At 39.4% G+C, this 22,427-nt stretch overlaps 3 protein-coding genes across 7 annotated transcripts in view; 2 read left to right on the top strand and 1 right to left on the bottom strand.

Annotated features, from left to right (window-relative positions):
* The window catches only part of cpsf6 (cleavage and polyadenylation specific factor 6), a 29,958-nt gene extending 22,412 nt beyond the window's left edge, over positions 1–7,546 (top strand). For 2 of the 3 annotated variants that reach the window (XM_088406058.1, XM_088406056.1), the window contains exon 11: positions 4,480–5,945. The gene's annotated coding sequence lies outside the window, so the exon portion shown is untranslated. Of the gene's footprint in view, positions 1–4,479; positions 5,946–7,426 lie in introns of those variants that run through there. The other variant, XM_088406057.1, reaches the window with a different exon arrangement.
* Positions 6,074–8,670, top strand: yeats4 (YEATS domain containing 4). The gene is made up of 7 exons (XM_088406059.1): positions 6,074–7,340; positions 7,427–7,546; positions 7,618–7,684; positions 7,761–7,855; positions 7,925–8,014; positions 8,127–8,214; positions 8,292–8,670. The coding sequence occupies exons 1-7, from the start codon at positions 7,290–7,292 to the stop codon at positions 8,459–8,461; spliced, it is 681 nt and encodes a 226-aa protein (XP_088262185.1). The 5' UTR covers positions 6,074–7,289; the 3' UTR covers positions 8,462–8,670.
* Positions 8,671–10,133: 1,463 nt separating this feature from the next.
* The window catches only part of dcp1b (decapping mRNA 1B), a 20,032-nt gene continuing 7,738 nt past the window's right edge, over positions 10,134–22,427 (bottom strand). For all 3 annotated transcript variants that reach the window (XM_088406336.1, XM_088406339.1, XM_088406338.1), the window contains 7 exons: positions 19,427–19,493; positions 16,308–16,443; positions 16,059–16,157; positions 15,524–15,992; positions 14,680–14,858; positions 13,107–13,286; positions 10,134–11,090 (listed from right to left, as the gene is read on the bottom strand). In XM_088406336.1, the coding sequence (XP_088262462.1) occupies positions 11,034–11,090; positions 13,107–13,286; positions 14,680–14,858; positions 15,524–15,992; positions 16,059–16,157; positions 16,308–16,443; positions 19,427–19,493 (1,187 nt within the window). In that variant the 3' untranslated portion in view covers positions 10,134–11,033. The remainder of the gene's footprint in view (positions 11,091–13,106; positions 13,287–14,679; positions 14,859–15,523; positions 15,993–16,058; positions 16,158–16,307; positions 16,444–19,426; positions 19,494–22,427) is intronic.

Genomic DNA, 22,427 nt, shown 5'->3' with positions numbered 1-22,427 from the left:
TTTGAAATGAAATCTTTGTGTAATTTCTGATAATATTCGCATAGCTTTTGAGGGGGAACACAATTAATTGAGGTGTGATGTAGGGCTTTTTGTTTTTGCGCTAAATTTTCATAAAATTTCCAAATGTTTTTTTTTTTTTTTAATCTGTAAAATGTTGCTATGGTTGTTTACGCGGCTGTGTGATTGTATTTATAGTCTGAGGCGCTATGGTTAAGCATTTATGGTGGTTATCTTATTATCTATAACCTAGGAGCATTTTTTCTGAGTTCACTGAAGTGACAAAAAAAATGCAGTGATGATTCTATTTCACCTAATCTCTAATCACCTAATCTGTTTCAATACCCCAAAACACTCTTAAACCCTTTACATTAACAATATTATTTGTAGCAGTTGATAATATAAATACAATTCATTCATTTGCCTTGAGATGGCGCTAGTGTATTGGTGGTGCTTGCAGAGAACTTTGATCGGGTTATTTTTCTGTAATTCCCCAATTATAAGACGCACTTGAATTTTAGGGTCAAATTCTGGTATTTTCTATACAGTAATCCCTTGTTTATCGCGGGGGTTACGTTCCAAAAATAACACGCGCATAGTGAAATCCGTGAAGTAGCCAGCTGTATTTTTTTAATTATTTTACAATGCAATACTAAACTATAGAATAAAACCAAAAATCAAAACCTGTTTTAAAGCCCCAAATTTGTTTAAAACAATCATTTTAATAGAGTAATACAAAGTTGGAAACATTGTCACTCACGTATTTCACAGTCCCAGCTATGCCTCTTCGTCCTAAACCCGCACATTGTGATGAGTAATGACTAAGCTCTTTCTTTTTCTGAGCAAGAAGATTTTTAAAAAAGGATATGCCCGGACATCGAATTAAAGTGAAGCCTCTTATATCATAACAATACACTTGAAATTTCAATTTATTATAAAAGAAGTAAAAGTCAGATTTCCAAAGCTGCGCATTTCTCCGTTGCTGTCTGTGTGTGTCTAGTGTGTGCATTTGCTCTCAGCACGCCTACGAGTCACGTGATCGGCTCCCAGAGACCAAGCTGTCAATCAATGTGCTTACTAGCATGTTCGCACACGGCAGTTAGAAGAAAGACACTGGAGAGATGAAAGCAAGCTTTTGGATCCTCTTGCCTTTTGTAATTGACAAGTGAAAAACCAATACAGTACAGCGTCAATATTTTATTTGGAGACAACAGTAAAGCCCCTGAGCCATTCAGAATTCAGAGCACAATGCGCTGTAAAAAATATATAGTCACAATGTAAAAAATCCGCGAAGCAGCGAATTCATGAAAGATGAACCGCGATACAGCGAGGGATTACTGTATTACCGTGTATAAGATACACCAACAGTTTGGCAACAATGTAAAAGCTATAGCATAACAGAATCAATCTCATCTTTGTAAATGTCAGATTTTCTTGTGTTCCTATCCAAATTTATAAATTTGTTGCAGGTTAAATTAAGTGTTTCAGATTTCCAATGTTGTAAGCAGTCAGTGCACGCAGCGCCAATGTAACATGCTCTCCAAGCAAGTTGTTTTTGCAGCTCGAGTTTTCATTTTGCCAAAAATACCCGACCTTTGTGGACCATCTGGTTTCCATAGAGTTCCTATTGTGTGTGTCTATATGCCAAAAAAACACATTTAATGAACGAGTCAAATGAAATACCTTTCCGTCTTCTCTAACCGAACACTCCTCTCCAGCTGGTTCATTTAGGAGTGGCAGGGTATGGAGACATCTTAACCTTTACATGATCCTCGGTTTTAGTAATATTGCCGTGTATGACTAAGGATGGACTCAGATGTTGGTTCATTCTGTGCACTTCTTTTATTTGTTGACAGATCAATCTACCTTGAATGGCGTCAAATTTAAAAAGAAATATCATCTTTTAAGCTACTGTTTTTAGGACGCGCCTATATACTTTTGGCCTTCATTTTTTGGAGGGAAAAGTGCGTCTTACAATTGGGGAATTACGATATTTGTATTTTTTTTTTTTTTTTTTTTTTACATTTTCAGTGATGTTAGTCATAATTCACAAGTCCACGAGAGCAAAAATATTTATTTTTGGATCATTTTGAGCATGTAAGTTTATTTACGTTTTTACGTATTTACGTACATGTATGTGTTTTTATGTGAATATGTACAATGTCAGCCATAGCTAATGTCAATTTTATGTTTGGTAGTTCTACAGTGTGAACTAATGTTGGAAAGTGTGGATGAATCGTGCAAAGATGAAAAGTGCAAGACCACTGTATATTTTGAAAGTCATGGCAACTTTGAAAGGGGGGGCATTTGTTATTAATCGCTGTTTATGTATGTGGGGAGCTCATTTGCATAATGCATTTGAATTGCAGTCACGCAAATCAGCACGATGATTGTTGGACTTTTTATATGACGTAAAAGATGAACAAGCATAGTAATGTAGACTAGCTGAAATTTTACCCAAGTCAAACATTTTTAGACTCTCTCTTAGCCAAACACGGGGAAAAAAAAAAATATATATATATATATATATATATATATATATATATATATATATATATATATATATGTGTGTGTGTAAAAAACTATGTCTAGGATTGAATGAGTCAACTCATTCACTGCCATTGATGGCCAATGACGTCAATGATCGATTTTCACTGGGCTGGTAGTGAAAGAGTTAAAAGTATAAGGGGGCGGAAAAATGTTTTTTAACCTACAATTAAAAGTATTTACCTTCTGGAGCTACTTAAATCCATGTATTCCTATTTGCTTGCAGCATACCACTTAGATGGCCGCTTCACCGTGTTTACTTTGAACTCTGGGTCCCACTTATTGACCCCCAAGTCTGTGGACCTCATTGCCCAACTGGATTTATAATTGATTAGTGTTTGCTATTTTTCAACCCAGTTAACAGCAGACCGCATAAAGACACATTTTTACGAACTGGCATAAAAATACAAAAACAAAAGATACATAAACAATGCTGTACTATGCTAATTGTGATATTAGCATAAGCACAAGCAGACGAGACACAGTCCTTTGCAAACTAGTTGATTGGAGGACAAAATGCATAAATGATTAGCACTTGTGCTGCACCCTTTAGAGATGTACTTTTTGAACCTTTCAACCTACAATCACAATAAAACATTCTTGAGTTAATAACCTTTGAAATGGAGCTCATCATCTTTGTAAACGGACACCTTTGCTATGTTCAGTTATGCAAGTGGTAAACAGTACAGTGGACCCCCGCCATACGAAATTCATCTTTTTCGGAATTGGAACCGTGAGGCAAAATCATCATATGACGGGTTATAGAAACCTATGCTAATTAGCCAAGGCGTAGAAAATCCCAGGTAAAAACATCCAAATTTGATGTCCATATTACAAATTTGTAACAAAATTGTACATTAAGAGCTACTTGTATATAGTATACATTTATATAATTAAATAACATCATAAAAAATATTTAAAGGAAAAATGAAATTTTATTTACCTTTGGAATGACAGGACTTGAGCTAGTGGCGGCCCTATTCCCTAGCGAGGGTAGCCTAGCCTCGCCTTCTTCGTATTTCTTGATCATCTCCAGCTTCCATACTAATCAACTTTTTGCTTTTATCTTTAACTTCACGAGCAATCTTGCGACTCGTGGCTAACCAATTCAAGTTTGAATTAAGCACTAAAATGCACAATAAATACCATATTGTAAGCACTCACACAAAATCAAGTCTTAAACATTTTGGCATCTTAGGGACACCGTGACGCCAACCAATAGCAGACCAGCATGTTAGTGACGCGACCAATAGCAGACCAGCATTTTAGTGTCGTATGCAGTGACGCATGTAGTCATACGCGCGCACACTGACCGCCAAGTTTGAATTTCGCAATTGTTGGTGATGCCGTAAAGCAGGAAAAATGCCATAAAGAGGGGACGAAAAAACTTACTATTCCACTTTGTAACGTGGAAAAACGTCAGCCCGGGACGCCGTAACCTGGGGGTCCACTGTATTATTATTAGGCCGGTTTTAAAGCGATATTATTTATGTCAAGGCTGCTCACGACACAACTCACAGGATGTACAAAGATTTGGTTTGATTTGAGATTTCCATCCCCGGTGTTGGCCGTATGTGTGCACATTGTCCTCCAAAAGTGTTGGAACCCCCACCCTCAAAACCAGAAATAATCATCAGTCACTTTGGTCGAAGACCACTTACAAATTTAGCATTTTAGTCAGAACCTTGACGTCAGAATTAGCCGGCCACATAAAATGACGTGGCGGACCAGATTTGGCCCCCGTGTTTTCTGTCTGCAGTACAATGAGAAACAAATTGACCTGACTGTTCCAATACTTTTGGAAGGGAGCGCTTCTCCGTATGAACTGTATGTTCCAAACCTGTGCAGTATCGGCGCAGTACGGTGCGGGGAGGGAGTGTTGACTGTTGCGTTACTTCGAGACCAAACCCCACCCTCCATTTTGACACCTTTCAGCTCACTAACACCAACGAGCGGCTGGACAAAAAGGAGGACGGACTTCAGCCCCAAACACCCGCATGAGTGGACACCGTGTCCTCCTCACCCCCACTCCCAGCATCGTCCTCCTCATCTTCTCTGCCAGTCGTTTCTTCTGTTCAGCTAGTGTGCAGAGTGGATGGAGAAGCCCCGGCAATTCCAACATCTACTCATGGTAATTGGATTATTTTTATGGTGTTTAAATTCCTCTTTTCCTCTTGAATAGAAAACACAGGCGTTGCAGATGTTGGTTTGTTTCGTGCGCCCTGTTCTTTGTACACATGTTAGAGAGCAGTTTTTTAGATAGATGAATATATGTTTGTTGCCCCCACCCCACCACCCTTCCTTGCCCCCACCTCGTTCATTCTCATTTCTAATGCTTTCGAATGTTTGTTCATGTTTCTGCTTTTTGATTAAAACTAGATGGTGTTGTAATAAAACATGTTTACTGAGGTACACACTGTTGGAACTGGCTCATTTATATTAAATGGACTGTAAAATGTTTATCATATGAGCAATTGTAGAGTACTTTAAAGGATGCCTTTATTTACAAGGTAAGCTTGATTGTACTATTTTTGTAACGGCCAACATAATGTCGACATGCTTACTTCAGGCAGAATCCAAATGTTGGGTAGAAAATAAGCAATTAGCATCACACTTCTCTAAATGTAACAAGGAAAAATAACTGAAAAAGTCCACCATTCCCCCTTCTGTTTGTCCACTTTGAGCTCACTGTATTGTTAAAATGTAAGACTCCTTGTTTGTCATTTATTCCATGTGGCTTTTTTGTTGAGTTTGTCCGATTCATTTTTGTTGTTGATTCCAACATGCATGTTTTTAAACTAGCTCAAACAGCCCCTTTTAACGTCATCTGCAAATATTTCTCCTTTGCATAGAATTTCATCCCAATACATTGTAATCGGGGACCACTGCTGTCGTATTTTAAACTGTAACCAAATTTTTCAAATACTGGATACTCTTCGGTCTGTACTGTATTGTCCTGACAGTGTTTCATGTTCACATGCTGATCATGTGCAGTTAACTCTGTAAAGACAGGAACAGAAATTTGGTCACTTGCTTAAATGGGGTTGTGTTGCACCGGTGCACACCCTCATTTGTGTTCCAAAGTTCCGCAGTGTATATGTTCTGTGCAAATATAATTTGATGGTCTGCTGTGACTTTATTTTCTTCCCAACAGTGCACAAGGTAAGTGTTTGTTGTTTTACATGAGAAGAGAAGCAGATTGAAATTGTCATTTGTTTTTCTATATCATAAATATACTCGAATCGCAGAGTGGAATTTGATGCAAACAAATTGAATGATACAGATGCAACTTGTATTAAATAGATGCAGAAGGCATTTATAAATTTATTCCAATGAATGTCCTGTGACGCTACTTTTGTGGTAAAATCCAGCCTATTAAAACAATAAAACTGATTAATTTATTTGGATTTTGTGGCTTTTGTTGTTGCGGATTACCACTTATTTTATCAGTTGAGTTTATGTGGTGTTTTGAAATGCGTCATATTTTCAAAAATATTCTGCGTTTTTATCAGTCGTTAATTTAATGACAATCTCAAATTTTAAAATAGAAAAGTGTACAGTGGTTTTATAGAGGGTTTTCACTGACGTCACATAGTGGTGCGTAACCCGGATGTGCCGCCATTATGGAGGGACTCGACAAACGCAGTGCAATGCAGTCATGCGTATCTTTGGACGGATTAAACAAAATGATCAACGTCGAGACAAAAGAAAAACCTTAGCAAAGCCTGTCGCCGATGCGAAGGCATACATTGAAGGACTCGGAACACAAGAGAAGGCCCTGTATGTGGAAATATTTCCGTTTATCGGCGGTGTCGATCCATATGAGTTGGCTAACTCATCCTGGAAAAACGACGATCCGGCAATTCTTTCCACAATTACCAGATACCCAGATATAGGCAACTACTTTTTTTTACCGGGACCATACACAGCCGAAGATCTTAAAATCCTACAAAGGTTTGGAGGCTTACAATCAGATGGCGTGTGGATGGTTGAGGGAGACGGAACATTTTCAGAAGGATCAGAAAAAACTCATTTATGCAACATGTGGTATGCCAATGTCAGTTTTATTTATGTCATACCAAAGTCCCTTACATTAAAATAAGCAAAGAGTCAGAAAAACACAAGCAATAAACGTTTTCACAAGTTACTCATTAAAACGTCATCATTGCATTACAAACTGTATTAGTTGCTTGCAATCAATATTTTCTTAATTGAAAAAAAAGCGGAATAAATTAGGACGTGCGGGTTTTCTCCACTCAGATCCTGGTTGAGTTTTGCCAACCACAGGCGTCTCCTTTCCTCTCGGTAATTTCTGGCATTCCTCTTGATTTTTAATCACTTTTGGAAGTCTATGATAGTCTAAATGATTTTTCTCGGACTGTCCTATTTGTGCAACCCGAAACACGGCAATAATTGACCATTTTTCCTTACGATATTGCAGATATACGTAGTGCCCATGCAGTCTTACTGTACCGAGCACCTCCTAGATTGCGGCTTCCGCTTTTATGACGCTGCTGATGACGCGCAGTGATAACCATCTACTCTAAGAAGGTGGAGCCCGCGTCGGTCGGAACTTTAGTTCGCGGGTTTCTAGTGGAGGACGGAGCGTTAAAACGGCCCGCATTCGTTTTAGGAAGCTAGCCACTCGCTAAGTTGCCATAATGGCATTGTTAACAAAATGTCGACCTACTTAACAGAAAAAAACTATTTTCGGGACGTAAACTCAATGTCACTCCCTGCGTAATATGTTTAAAAAGATGACGGAATTTGGACCAGATTCCGGTGGGCGGGTTAAGGTAAAGAAGCGCCTCGTCCGTTCTCATTCGTCGTTCTCATTCATTACGTGCGAACAATATTTGATGTGTTTTTTTTTTTTTTGCAGGGAGTAACTATTGTGAAGCCAATCGTATTTGGGAACGTCGCTCGCTACTTTGGGAAGAAGCGAGAGGAAGATGGGCATACTCACCAGTGGTCTGTGTATGTCAAACCATACAGAAATGAGGTGACTACTCATTGCGTGGATATTTTGCGTTTTACCTGAACAAAGATTAATGTTATGCTTGTTTTCAATAGGATATGTCAGCCTATGTAAAGAAGATTCAATTCAAGCTGCACGAGAGCTATGGCAACCCACTTCGAGGTTCGTTGATGTCATACATTAATGATTGGGTTATGGTTGAATACATTTGATTTTTTTTTTCCGGTTGTTCCTTTAGTGGTGACCAAGCCCCCCTACGAGATCACAGAAACAGGTTGGGGGGAGTTTGAGATCACTATCAAGATCGTATTCATCGACCCAAACGAGAGATCAGTGAGGGACAGCATCTCAAATACACAAGTCACACACAAGTGCACTCAGTAAAATATTTCTATTTTTTAGGTGACTCTTTACCATCTGTTGAAGCTCTTCCAGTCTGACTCCAGCGCCATGCCGAAGAAAACGGTCGTTTCGGAATTCTACGACGAAATGGTTAGCCTATATAAAAAAAAAATACACCTAGAGATGTATTTTCCTACATTTGCAAAAGGAGGGCGCCAAAGCATCCATGCACAAAATCGCATTATTTCCGTTTTTGAATCAGATCTTCCAGGATCCAACGGCCATGATGCAGCAGCTCCTTACTACGTCGAGGCAACTCACACTGGGGGCCTATAAGCACGAGACAGAGTGTACGTCTACACAAACGCACATAATTTTTCATTAATATTATTACTGATACCGATTGTGTGATCTGGGCCCACTCAAGTCGGTGAGCTGGAGCAAAGAACCAAGGAGAAAATGGAGGCGGCCAAGAAGAGAACCAGTCAAGAGATTGCAGAGTTGAAAGACAAGCTAAAGGCCAGCAGAGAGAACATCAATCATCTGAAGATGGAGATTCGGAAACTAGAGGAAGACGGTGACAGCAAGGAGCACTGATTTGTCATGTGACAAACCTCCTTTAAAAAAAAAAAAAAAAACTTTTTTTTTTTTATTAAATTGACGACCTCGGGACTGTTTCTCCTAACACAATTTTTATTTGCTCGATTATGAAATGTAGTTTGCTCAGGAAGTGAACAGAATAAAAAAATGACTGTGTGGTATAGTGTGACTGTGACGTGACAATAAATCTCTTTGAATAAGCCCTGTACCACTTGTTTTATTGATCTCGGGAAAACAATTGAAACCCTAATCCTTGAATTAATTGTTTTAGCCGGGAAAAAAAATACGAAGTTCCAGCAGTCATTGACTACCTTAGTAAAACCAGAAGCTTCACTACCACTTCTACTCCCGGTGGACATACGCGGGGAAATTCAAATTCAAAAAGCCGAATGAACAAATGACATTCAAGATTTTTGATGCGAACGGAGCAGCTTAAACCAACAAATGACGTCTCCGCGGATAAGGTAAATTCTCATTCTAAATTCTGTAATTTTTGCTTATTAGTTAAAATGGTTTACATTAATTTATAAATTAATTTCTTCTTAATTGTAAATACACCCAGTGAGTGTACATCTTAAAATGAGTTAAAAATAAATACTGTACATTTAAAAAAAAAACGCTGTCGACATTATTCCTCTCACACTAGAAATTTACTGGTAATTTGACACATTTATTTAATTATTGACACTTTAATTTAATTATTGACACATTTATTTAATTAACGACATTTAATTATTGACACTTGTATTTATTGACACGCTGTTGCGACGTTTCATGCTTTGCTTATCTGTCAAGCTCGCTCGTCAAAGTTTGATGGGCGTGCCCTAACACCTTGATTGGTTACCCTGCTCTTCAAGCCAAAACAATTCCTTCACTTTGCGTTGAATAAAATCGTTTTCTACAGGCCCTGCCTACACATTTTCAGCAAGGTCTAAAAGCCCTAAAAAAGGTCCTCGGTCATCGCATCTGCCATGTTTCCAACCTCTTCAGGCCATAGTAATGGATTGGACATGATTTGAGTTAACAGGCTTTGGGCCCGCCCACCGACTTGACGAGTGAGGTGGATAGATAAACTAATTGCCGGAAACTGGCAGTGTTTCATCCTTTGCTTATTTGTCAACCCCGCCCGCCAAATTTGATAGGCGGGGTAACCAATTAGGTGTTAGGGCCCGCCCATCAAACTTTGACAAGCGAGCTTGACAGATAAGCAAAGCATGAAACGTCGCAACAGCGTGTCAATAAATACAAGTGTCAATAATTAAATGTGTCGTTAATTAAATAAATGTGTCAATAATTAAATAAAAGTGTCAATTAAATAAATGTGTCATTAAATAATTAAATGTCATTAATTAAATAAAACTCAATAATTAAATGTTTAATTAAATGAAACAATGTTTAATTAAATGAAACGTTTTTAATTAAACATTTAATTAATGACACTTTTAATTAATTAATGACACTTTTAATTATTTAATGACATTTATATTTAATGATTGAATGGTACATTTATTGAATTTTGGTCCCCCATACTGTCAAGAAGGCGTAGCTACAATACAAAAAAAAAAACCTTTATACGCTACATATTTCTAACCCCTGGGCACCCTGGGCTTCTGTTTCCACAACAGGACACCTGTCTTCAATCCAGCGTTTTACAACAACAACGCCTCAATGACGGCAAGTTTTTATTTTTATTTTTTTAAGTTACGTAAATGTGGATCAAATTGTATCATTTGCTCCTTAATATAATGGGCTTAGGCATAATAAATATTAGTTTTTGGTTTAAAAAAAATATATATATATCACCAGAAACGCTTCGTCAATTTGACACACCTGCGCTCTCGTAGTCATCATTAAACACTAACACTAAACACTACAGCAGTTTTTTTTCTTTTGCAAAAACTTTAATAGACTGTTCCTATATATCCTGTAACAAACATGACGAACTGCGTGTACAAAAATATCTCGAACATTCTAAAACTGCCAGCTGTTATTTCAATCGTAACTCCTAAATGAACATTGTTTATATGTTGCGTTCAAATGCCTGCTTCATTTTAACGTTGCATGCTGGTTACTTATAAGTATAAAAATGTTTTTTTTTTTTCTTTTAAATCTCGTCATTTCTAACAAGTGTGCATCTAGCAAATGCCGTTTTATTGCCTAATTCTTGCTCAGTAGTTTTGAGTTAACGTTCTATTTCAAATGGAGTTATATGAAACTTTGCGGTAAGTAATGCAGCTTCGTCCAATTTTTGTCCTTTGCAAACGGAACTCAATATTCATATCCAGAAAAAAAAACATTAAACATAAGTAGAAAACTAACATGTATTAAATGAGGTTTTCAGTTTTTTAAAAAAGAAAGACAATTCAAAGTGTAATATTCAAAACGGGAAAAATGCTACATCCGCTTTAAGCAAAATTCCTTATGTGAATTCAACCTTATCTTAAACAATGTGCATAAATTCCACGCCCCTCGAAAGGAGCCAGAATTTTTCATATGTATATTTTTTAAATGCCATTTAAATGCCACCCTCCAGCCCACACCCCAAAAAGTGTCCTTGCCGCTGCCCGAATTAGCAAAAATTCCTGATGTAGGCTTCGTAGATGGTGTCCAGGAAGTCGGCGTCCGCCTGGAAGACATTAAACGTTTTCACACACCTCTCTCTCTCTCTCTCTCACTCTCTATATATATATATATATATATATATATATATATATATATATATATATATATATATATATATATATATATATATATATATATATACACACACACACACACACAGTCGGCCCCCGGTTTACGAACACTCTCTTTTACGAACATTTCGACTTACGAGCGTGGTCCGCGGAGTTTTTTGTCCCCCACTTACGCACAGACCATTCGCCTTACGAGCAATCTGACATGCTGGCTATTATATTTGTTCATTTACTTTCGCTTTACCACGTCATCAAAATCAGTAGTTAAAGCTTGTCACGGCAACGTGGAACGATATTGCTCTCAAAATGTCACAGTCACTGTCTCAGTCACGGTGTCAGTCACGGTCTCACTCACGAAGATGCTATTGGCCGGCGTCACGTCAATCACAGAAATGCCGATATGCTATTGGCCGAACGCCTTTATCTAGCTTGATGGCACAGCTGGTCGGGACGGAAGGAAGATGAGAAAATGAGTCAAAAACGGAAGGGAGGAATGTTGTGAAGACTTTGCAAACTTTATCTGTTAGACATGGCTACTAAAATTGTAAGTGGCGGTAAAGGAAGAAGTAAGAGGATGACGACAATAGAAACCAAGCAGGAGATAATAAAAAAATACGAAGGAGGCGCGTGCATAGTTAACCTTGCTCGTGAGTATGGACGGAACCGCTCGGCAATCTTCTAAGGGCAAGACTTTCCTTGCCGGGGGACAGACCTCGATCGACAACAAAATGGAGAGGCTTCTTCTATTATGGATTCAAGAGAAGGCAATCGCCGGTGATATGTTTTAGTTTGAGAAAAGTTCTTGTTTAAGAAAATAAATAAATAAATTCTGCGGGTTGGTCTCTGCTCACGTCTCCACTCAGCTCAAGTCACGTCGCCCCAGAGGAAAATGTCATTTATCCTTTGTTTATCCATGCTTGTTATATTAACTGTACAGTAGATTATGGTACTAATTTTAAATATGCGTGTAAATTCGTTATGGTTTTAACTATGATTTCGCCACGCGTTGCCAGTCAATATGGACGTACAATTGACCTCGCTTTGCTACATTAACGAACGCATCTGCTCATGCATGACACGGTAACGTTGATATGCTATTGCTCTTACAATGTCACAGTCACTGTTTCAGTCACGGTGTCAGTCACGGTCTCACTCACGGAGATGCTATTGGCCGGCGTCACGTCAATCACAGAAATTCCGATATGCTATTGGCCGAACGCCTTTATCTAGCTTGATGGCACAGCTGGTTGGGACGGACGGAAGGAGAGAAAATGAGTCAAAAATGGAAGGAAGGAATGTTGTTAAGACTTTGCAAACTTTATCTGTTGGACACGGCTTCTAAAATTGCTAGTGGCGGTAAAGGAAGAAGTAAGAGGATGATGACAATAGAAACGAAGCAGGAGATAATAAAAAAAATACGAAGGAGGCGCACGCATGGCTCGTGAGTATGGCCGTAACTGCTCGGTAATCTTCTAAGGGCAAGACTTTCCTTGCCGGGGGACGGACCTCGATCGACAACAAAATTGAGAGGCTTCTTCTATTATGGATTAAAGAGAAGGAAATCGCCTGTGATATGTTCTAGTTTTGAGAAAAGTTCCCGTTTAAGAAAATAAATCAATAAATTCTGCGGGTTGGTCTGCTCCCCTCCGCCTCCACCCAGCTCAAGTCACGTCGCCCCAAAGGTAAATGTCATTTTTCCTTTGTATATTTATGTTATTTAATTTAACTGTACAGTAGGTTATGTTACTCATTTTTAATATGTGTATAAAGTCGTGATGTTTTTACCTGAGGTTTTTGCACGCGTTGCACGCATTCACGAATTAACATAGGTTTGGATTGCCCGTCATACGAGCAGTTCGAGTTACGAGCGTAGCCGCTGAACGGATTAAGTTCGTAACACGGGGGCCCACTGTATATATATACTTTTATGTATTTATTCAGGGTCATACCTGGATCAGATGCAGTAAGGTTGCCTGGAGCTGGTTTCTGGTTAGAACTCTGCTCTCCTTAGGCGTGTTCCCAGAGCAGAACTCATGCACCACGTTGTCTGATTTCACCTGAGAGAATATGCTGGGGGAGAGCAGTAACGTCGGGGTCACAGTGGCGGGGATCCTCTGTGGGGAAGTCGCCTGAACGCAGCACAGAGGTAATATCAAGCGATTTAGAATGCCAAACCCGACCACTCGTTTTGAGACGTATTATAGGAAAATTCCATGACATTTAAATAAAAAGTAAGACATCTCTTTAGTACAGTGGTTCTCAAATGGGGATACTTGAAAGAACTCCGTGGGGAAACATCAACCAAACAAACAAACATGCAAAAGTCCTTTAAAAATAATCGTTGAACTAATTAATTAGGAAAATATAAGTTCATAAAATACATTTTATGTTCAGTAGATTATTCAAGTTCACTTTTGTAAAAAGCCAGATTCTCCCCAACTTGTCATGTGCCACCTGTTGTTACCTGTCAAGTTCATGATTTTTTTTGTGAACACATCTCTACTTCTCTTTTTCTGTGGAGAAATATTTATTTAAAATTATTTATTTTTTAGAACAGGTCTGACACTTTTTGTTGATAATTTTTTGTGGGCCAATATTTATTAAGAATTAAGTTCATGATTTATTTTTGTGAACTGTGATGGAAACTTAATTTTTATCTATTTCCAACTAAATCCTAAAAATTCCACAACAGAACAGATCTCCACTGTAATCGCAAAAGAGAGCGCTTTATGTTTGATATTTTTCTGTGAATACATATTTATTTATATTTATTTTTGAGAGCAGGGCTGACGCTGTATGTTTATTATTTTTTGTTGACAAATATTTATTAATAATTAAGTTATTTATATTTGTGATGAAATCTCTAAGAAATCTCAAAAGAGAACACTTTATGTCTGATATTTTTCTGTGGATAAATATTTATTTACAAATATTTATTTTTGAGACTAGGGCTGACGCTTTATGTTGATTTTTTTTGTGGATACATATATATTAATAATTAAGTTATTTATATTTGTGACGGGACCTCTACTGTAATCTCAAAAGAGGACGATTAATGTTTAATATTTCTCTGTGGACAAATGTTTAGGATTATTTATTTTAAAGAACATGTCTGACACTTCGTTATTTTTTTTTTACAAAAAGACTTAAGAATCAAGTTATTTCATTTTTATAATAGATCTCTTGCATGATGCAAAAGGTTCTAAAGTGTAATAAATCAAGCACTGATGGCATGTTTTTGTTTTTTTTTTTAACCCAAAAATGCTTTGCACTGAGTACGGAGTACTTAGCTGAAAACATATTTCACTGATAATGGTTGAGAACCACTACTTTGGTAGACTGAACATCACCATAATTTATTTATTTAAAAAAAAACAACAACAAAAATAACTTTGTGATTCTCAAAGAATGGTGGCTCGCTCGAGTTGTAAGTGAAATAATCATGCCCTTAAATACAGCTCAGTTGTATTTAAAATTTTAGGATTAAAAATAATAAAATTCTAGGTTTGAATTGTCGCCAACCTGAAACTGCTGTGGTGCCTTGGGGGCCGTCAATGTGGGCCCCTGGAAGCGGGGGGCCAGTGCGCGGCAAAGACGGGGTACTTCTGGTGGGGTGGCCTGGTTCTGCTCCTGCTGGACCAGCTGCAGCTTGTGGACCAGCTCCTGGGTGGATAGTGCACCCGGGATGTGGGGAGACTCACCTGAAGGGGGTCACAATAATCTATGTTTCACATTTAATGCATATTTTAAAAAATAGTTAAAATATAAAATTCAAAAAAAGAAAATGTTAAATTTAATTTGCACTACGAAATGATTGTGAAAAACAGCAAGCGATTTTTTTTTTTAAACCTTGTGTGGTCTTTTGTCCAATCCTTTGATCTTTACATGAAAGGAATTGAAAGAAGACACTAGGGAGCTGAAGTTTCACCCAGATGGTGACAGCATGTCCAAGTTGAAAAACTTACACTACCAAAAATGTGGAAGAAAATGACCCCAAAATGGTCAAAATACCAAGTATTAATGCAAATTGTGTAGTCTTTTATATATGTATTAAAAGAACAACAGCAGAGGGAGATTTAATTTAAACTTGAAAATTTGAAATCCTATATGTCAAACTCCACTCCTGGAGGGCCAGTATCCTGCAGGTTTTCCATGTTTATCTGCACAACACACCTGTTTCCAATTATTAACTCATCAGAAAGCTCTGAAGGATCTTGAAAATAATCCCAATCATTTGAAACAGGTGTGTTTGCGACACAAGAATGGAAAACATGAAAGATACCGGCCCTCCAGGACTGCATGTTTTAATTGAAATACTTAATCCTAAAATTAAAGGCAAAAATAAAATGAAAAGCTAAGTCAAGACCTGCTTGTGGCTGCTTCTCAGAGTGGCCGTAAAAGGGTTGTTGGTGAGAGCACAGCGCCGTGCAACAAGGAGCGGCGGTGTTTTGGAAGAGGGTCTTGATTAGATCGAGTTGATGGTGATGGCGCATCTGATGATGGCGATTGTGCTGATGACGATCCAACAGAATGCCGTTGTTGCACAGCTGCTTCTCAGGGGACTCTGGTAGGGTCTGGAGGGACCCCCCGGGCGGCCCCTGCATTAGCTTCAGGATGGCGGGGCAGTGCTGATGATGATGATGATGGGAAGGGGCGTCTTCTGGCGGGCTGAGTGACCCAGGCCCCACGGTTTCGTAAGTGAGAGTGCGAGCGACAGGAGGGCGGGGTTCTTTCCTTGCTACGGGCGTGGCGGAGTTGGTGTCGGGCGAGCTGCCATGCCGAGAGCCGAACAACGTGGCGAAGGACAGCGGATTGGACTCGAAAGCGTTCTTTTCCTGACGACGGGAAAACGATTAATCAGGGAAATGGTGGGGGAAGCAAATTGGTGGGCAGCACTGTACCGAAGTGGTGGGCTTGACAGGGATGGGTTTGATGAGGTTGGGCTTTCCGAAAAGGACACCACTGCCGCCAATCTCCTTTGGCTCGCAAGTCGGCGTCTCCTGTCGTGCCACAAAATGATTACATCCGTGTCACATTTCAGACCTCATAAGTTAACCTAGAAATTAAAATTATCTTTAATTTAATATAAAAATATAATAATAACAGTGACAGCCTTACTATTTGGTCACTATTTTTTGCAGGTGTGTTACCTTGTTGTACTGACTGTGAGCTTTAGTCAGCATTTGGATTATGTCCACTACCTGGCAGTCATCTTGCACTTTACTTGAACCTCCAACAGGGGGCGGCCAGCCACCCTGCACCACCGCCTTCTCCTCCTGGGTCAGGCTAGACACACACACACACACACACACACACACACACACACACACACACACACACACACACACGCACACACACGCACACACACGCACACATGCACACACACACACACACACACACACACACACACACGAGTGTGTGTTTGTGAACTTGCTTTTTGCGACATGTTGGGGACCAAATTCCGGGTTTTACGATCTCTCTGGGACCATCATGGACATGTGGGGAGCATTTTGGTCAGAGGTGTTAAACTCTTTTTAGCTTGCGGGCCACATAGAGAAAAATCTATTCCAAGTAGGCTGAACCAATAAAATCATGATATTATATTGTACATACACACACATACATATACAGTGGGCCCCCGTGTTACGAACTTAATCCGTTCAGCGGCTACGCTCGTAACTTGAACTGCTCGTATGACGGGCAATCCAAACCTATGTTACTTAGTGAATGCGTGCAACGCATGCAAAAACCTTAGGTAAAAACATCACAACTTTATACACATATTAAAAATGAGTAACATAATCTACTGTACAGTTAAATTAAATAACATATACAAAGGAAAAATGACATTTACCTTTGGAGCGAGGTGACTTGAGCTGGGTGGAGGCGGAGGGGAGCAGAGACCAACTCGCAGAATTTATTTATTTATTTTCTTAAACGGTAACTTTTCTCAAACTAGAACATATCACCGGCGATTTCCTTGTCTTTAATCCATAATAGAAGAAGCCTCTCCATTTTGTTGTCTACAGAGGTCCGTCCCCCGGCAAGGAAAGTCTTGCCCTTAGAAGATTGCCGAGTGGTTACGGCCATACTCACGAGCAAGGTTAACTATGTGTGCGCCTCCTTCGTATTTTTTTTATTATCTCCTGCTTCGTTTCTATTGTCATCATCCTCTTACTTCTTCCATTACCGCCACTAGCAATTTTAGCAGCCACGTCTAACAGATAAAGTTTGCAAAGTCTTCACAACACACCGACCAGCTGTGCCATCAAGCTAGATCCATGTTTTTCAACCGCTGTGTGCCGCGGCGTGCCGCACAGATATTGTCAGTTGTGCCGCGGGAAATTATCCCCCCAGTCCGCTGTCTAAATTTACGGCATTGACTGTGCCGCGGACAGCACCCTCAAGGCTTTAAATGTGACGCGGTGATCTAAAGGTTGGGAAACACTGAGCTAGATGAAGGCGTTCGGCCAAGCATATCGGCATTTCTGTGATTGACGTGACGCCGGCCAATAGTATATCCGCATCTTCGTGAGTGAGACCGGGACTGTGACCTTAATCGACCAATAGCATATCGGCATCTCCGTGACAGACTCCCTGACTGACACCGTGACTGAGACAGTGACTGTGACATAGTAAGAGCAATAGCGTTCAGCGTTGCCTTTACAAGCGTGATCATTTAATTTCGTTGATGCAGCAAAGCGAAAATATATGTACGAACATATTGACCAGCATGTCGGATTGTTCGTATGACGAAAGGTTTGTGCGTAAGAGAGGGACTAAAAACGCCGCGTTCCACGCTCGTAAGTCGAAAATTTCGTAAGAGGGGGAGTTCGTAAACCGGGGGCCCACTGTATAGTATTAACCATAAAACATTAACATTACTATTAATCATAATTCCTCATTGCAAAATCATATTGCGGGCCAGATTAAACCAATGCATGGGCCAGAACCAGCCCGCATGTTTGATACCCCTGATTTTGAACCCCAAAAGTTCAGACCTCTTTTTGAGGGCCAAGACTTGAGTTTGACTCGAATTTTGGTTGAGGGTCGGTAAAAGTGTAAATTGATTAGGCAACACAGTGGACCCCCTGCGTTACAACGTCCCTGACTTACATTATTTTCATGTTGCTACGTGGAATACTGAGTTTTTTCATTCCCTTTATAGTTTCCCGGTTTTGCACCCAAAACAACTGTCATGACCCTAGGGGCTTGGCTATATTTGTGTTGTTTCGTCTTCATCTGAAGGCGTTTTTAGGTAATGACACTTATTTTCAGTTGCCGCCCCTGCAACTCGTCACTGAAATTCTGGTCTGCTATTGGTCAGCGTCTCCTCACGGAGATGGTGGTCTGCTAATGGTCAGCCTTAATCATTTTAAAATGGCTGAACGGTAAACCTTTGTTCAATTGTGAGTGGTTACAAAACCGTATTTATAGTGCATTTTACTGCTTAATTCGAAGTTGAAAGGGTTAGCCATGGGTCCCAAGATTGCTAATGATGTTAAAGAGAGAAGTAAGAAGATAATTTATATGGAAACGATGCTGGAGGTAACCGTTATGAGGCAATATGGGCATGACAAGCGGCACTCAAAGGTAAAAAAAATCTTTCTATATTTTTTATTTATGATGTTTTCTGATTCTATATATGTATATTATAGCTATATACGTAGCATTTACTATACTATTTTGGTACCAATTTTTAGTATGTATGTACAATTTTGATGTTTTTATCCGAGGTTCTAAACGAATTAGGTATTTAACATAGGTTTGGATTGCACGGCATACGGCGAATTCGCCTTACGACCCCAACCGTGGAACGGATTAATCTTGTAACATGGGGGCTCACTGTATTTTGTGATGATTATATTTAGGATTAAGGGCTAGGAAATGAATTATGTCAATGGGATGTCCTCACTGCAATAGAAACCCTCCTTGATTCTTTGTGTTTGTGTGTGTGTTTGTACGGTTGTACTAGTGAGGACATTCCATTAACCATCAGAAATGATTGTCTAACCCTTATATAATTCAAAGCTATCGTCCAAAATCAAATCTTGACCCTCAAAACGAGGTCTGAACAAGTGAAAGCCTGCCTAAATCTTCAAAATGTCCTTGCTATGTCTGTAGAAAACTCCAAACGGTTGTTCCAAATACAGGAACACACACACACTTTCAGGGTCAACGTACAATGTAATCATCTTTTGTAATGAAGTTAGGTTTGAGAGACGAGCGAGCGTTGGTGCGGGAGCCTAGAATTATGCAAAGCCCTTACGTTTTCATCCTCTGGGCGATGCGCTGGCAGTCAGTCTTGTTGTAGAACCAAATGCCATGGATGACCACTGTGGAGAGAGGAAAGAGGCCCGCTTTTAAATTGGCGACAGAAATAGCAAGGAAAAGATCAGAAAAAAAATCAAGTTAGCCCTGCGTAATAATGAAAAGTGGCCACTTGATGCCGACCCGAAGGTCAGCAGACGACGGAATAAGATTGCCTCGCAATCCAACGAATGACGGTGCGCCGTAGTACCCGTTCCTCGTTTCCCAGGCGAGACATAAAATTAGAAGATCGTGCTATGGCGTGGCTAGTCAATGTCACTGATATTCTTCTAGTCCTGTGTTATTTGGTTGAAGGACAAGACACCAAAAACGGCTGATAAGCAATTAGTCAACTTGTTATTGCGGAGTATGTCAACTCGTTGACTAATTCAGTCGATTAAATATTCACTTGATTAATTGATGGGTTTAATTTGGATTTTTCAGACCACATGCTGTAAATTGGCCGATTGTAAGATGGAATGACCAAAGCCGGTGATTGTTTAATCGACACCAGGTTTAAACACCTGTGTAAAGTAGTCGAGTAGACTCTTTGATTAATAGATGACACTATTATTTTATTATTGTCTATAAAAATTAGCAAACTAGAAGCTAAAATGCCAAAAATGTGATTGTTGATTTAGACGACTAAAGCTTGGAAAATTGATGTGGCGCTTCAGTCAACTAGTCAATTAATTGATGATGTCATTGATATATTTTGAGCCATTATACCGTAAACCCGCCAACTGCAAGACAAAATGCCTAAAACAAGTGATTAGGATTTCGTAAGATTCAAATGTCAGTGTAGAGTAGTAGAGTAGTCGAGTAAGTTATGACAATTTATTTTCATCCAATCCTCTGTAAATTTGCCAATTATAAGATGGAATGCCAAAACTGAGTGATTAGCCCTTAGTCGACAGCATCAAATGTCAGTGTAGAGTAGAGAAGTTGATTAGTCGATTAATTTGTGACTATTTTTTTTCAGGCAGTCCTCTATAAATTGACCAAATTGGAAGATGGAATGTCAAAAACAACAAGTGATTTGCAATGATTTTTTTCAACCAGTCCTATTTAATTTGGTAAATTGGATGAAATACCAAAAAAAAAGGATTAGCGTTTAGTCAAATTCAGCTGTAATTGTCAGCGTAGAGTAGTAACATTGACTAGATTAATTGATGACGTTTTTTAGCCATTCGTCTATAAATTAGCAAATTCAAAGGTGTTAATGGCAAAAAATATTTGTTCATTTTTAGTCTTCTTTAGTTTTAAATGTCAGTATAGAGTAGTCAGCTAGACTAGTCGATTAATTGTCAATACTTTTTTCAGCTAGCCCACTGTAATTGGCAAATTAAAAGATGTTGATTCAAAAAATGCTTTCAAATGCATTGAATATACTAGCTTTAAATGTCAGTCGACTTGCAAAATCAACTAGTCGATTAATTGACAAAATTATGTTTTCAAAGATTCCTCTGTAAATTAGCCAATCAGAAGCCAAAAGCCCTCCCCACTTGAGTTACTTGATTTGGCATAGTAAAGTTGAAAGCATGACTGGTCTATGCATCAGCTAAATCCCTCATTGACGCAATAATAGTAGGGTTAATTTTGTACTTGTAAACTTTTACCGTACCCCTTCACGCGACACTCATGTTTACACACGAGACAAAGTTGGCCACCAGTGAGGCTGGACCAGCCACCGGGGTCAGCCCAGTTGAGCCTGGGAAAGAGTCAGCCCAGCACCAAATAAGTAACTGCAGTGGGAGAGCGCTCGAACGAGACTCAAGCATTTTGTGGGCTTGCTCGCGGATGAACACCAACGGGTAGAAACCGAGGAAAAAGATGCCCGTACAAAGACCAAGAGCGAGAGAGCATGTGAAAATGTTAACAGCTGGATTTAGAGGGGTTTCCAATCACTCTACAAAGATGTGCCTTGGCTGAAGTGGACTGCTGTTCCAACTAGTATTTTACGGGTGTTTTTAAAGACTCGCCGTCATGCTGAGAGGACTTTTCACCAGAAAACCCAAACATGAAAGGCTGCAGGAGGAACCCGAAGTTCGATTTAAAGGCCAGCTGGTGTCGGAAACCAATCTGGGCTATACGCACGTTCAACCCGGAGGTGGGAATCTGTTTTTTATGTACCGTATTTTACACACTATAAGGCGCACCCAAAAGCCTGATTTTTTTTTTTTTTTTTAAAGCTGACGGTGCGCCTTAAAATCCGGTGCACCTTATAAATGGATCAAATCATGTGCTGACTGCATAAACTATAATTTATGTCTAAAAAATCCAGTTCTAACCGACCTGGCTCGAGGGTATTAAAGCCGACACGGCCCGGCGCGATTAATTAACTTGATTTGCAGGCCCAGATTTTTTTTTTTTTTGAGGACTTATGTGTGTGTGGCCCCACACTCATGTTTGTCTTTTAAATTTCCCTGACTTTCGTTTATTCATAACGTCTTTGTGCTCCATATCGTATTAAAAAGACAGCGATGCCACGCCTTCACCTGGTTTGGCTCCAAACTCATGCCGTTGCATGTTTGTCACTTAAATTTCCCTGACTTTCGTTTATTCATAACTTCTTTGTGCTCCATATCGAAATAGCGGGTCGAAAATATATAATTGCACGCCGAGGAAAAAATTAAAAAGACAGCGGCGCCAGCCTTCACCCGCGCTTGGCTCCAAACTCATACCGTTGCATGTTTGTCGTTTAAATTTCCCTGACTTTCATTTATTCATAGCTTCTTTGTGCTCCGTATCGAAATAGCGGGTCAAAAATATACAAGGCACGCCGAGGAAAAGATTAAAAAGACAGCGGCGCCAGCCTTCACCCGCACTTGGCTCCAAACTCATACCGTTGCATGTTTGTCACTTAAATTTCCCTGACTTTCGTTTATTCATAACTTCTTTGTGCTCCATATCGAAATAGCGGGTCGAAAATATATAATTGCACGCCGAGGAAAAAATTA

This window comes from Hippichthys cyanospilos, chromosome 22 (assembly GCF_059441005.1).
Source record: "Hippichthys cyanospilos isolate Australia breed blue-spotted pipefish chromosome 22, RoL_Hcya_1.0, whole genome shotgun sequence".
In the NCBI taxonomy this organism is placed as follows: Eukaryota; Metazoa; Chordata; class Actinopteri; order Syngnathiformes; family Syngnathidae; genus Hippichthys; species Hippichthys cyanospilos.
This window is presented reverse-complemented; position numbering and strand designations above follow the sequence as displayed.

Excerpts from the sequence above, each read along its gene's own strand:
- yeats4 (XM_088406059.1), top strand. The coding sequence starts at position 7,290 with ATGTTTAAAAAGATGACGGAATTTGGACCAGATTCCGGTGGGCGGGTT. Across the intron at positions 7,341-7,426 it reads ATTCCGGTGGGCGGGTTAAG|GGAGTAACTATTGTGAAGCC; the intron begins GTAAAGAAGCGC and ends TTTTTTTTGCAG. Across the intron at positions 8,015-8,126 it reads CGGAATTCTACGACGAAATG|ATCTTCCAGGATCCAACGGC; the intron begins GTTAGCCTATAT and ends TTTTTGAATCAG.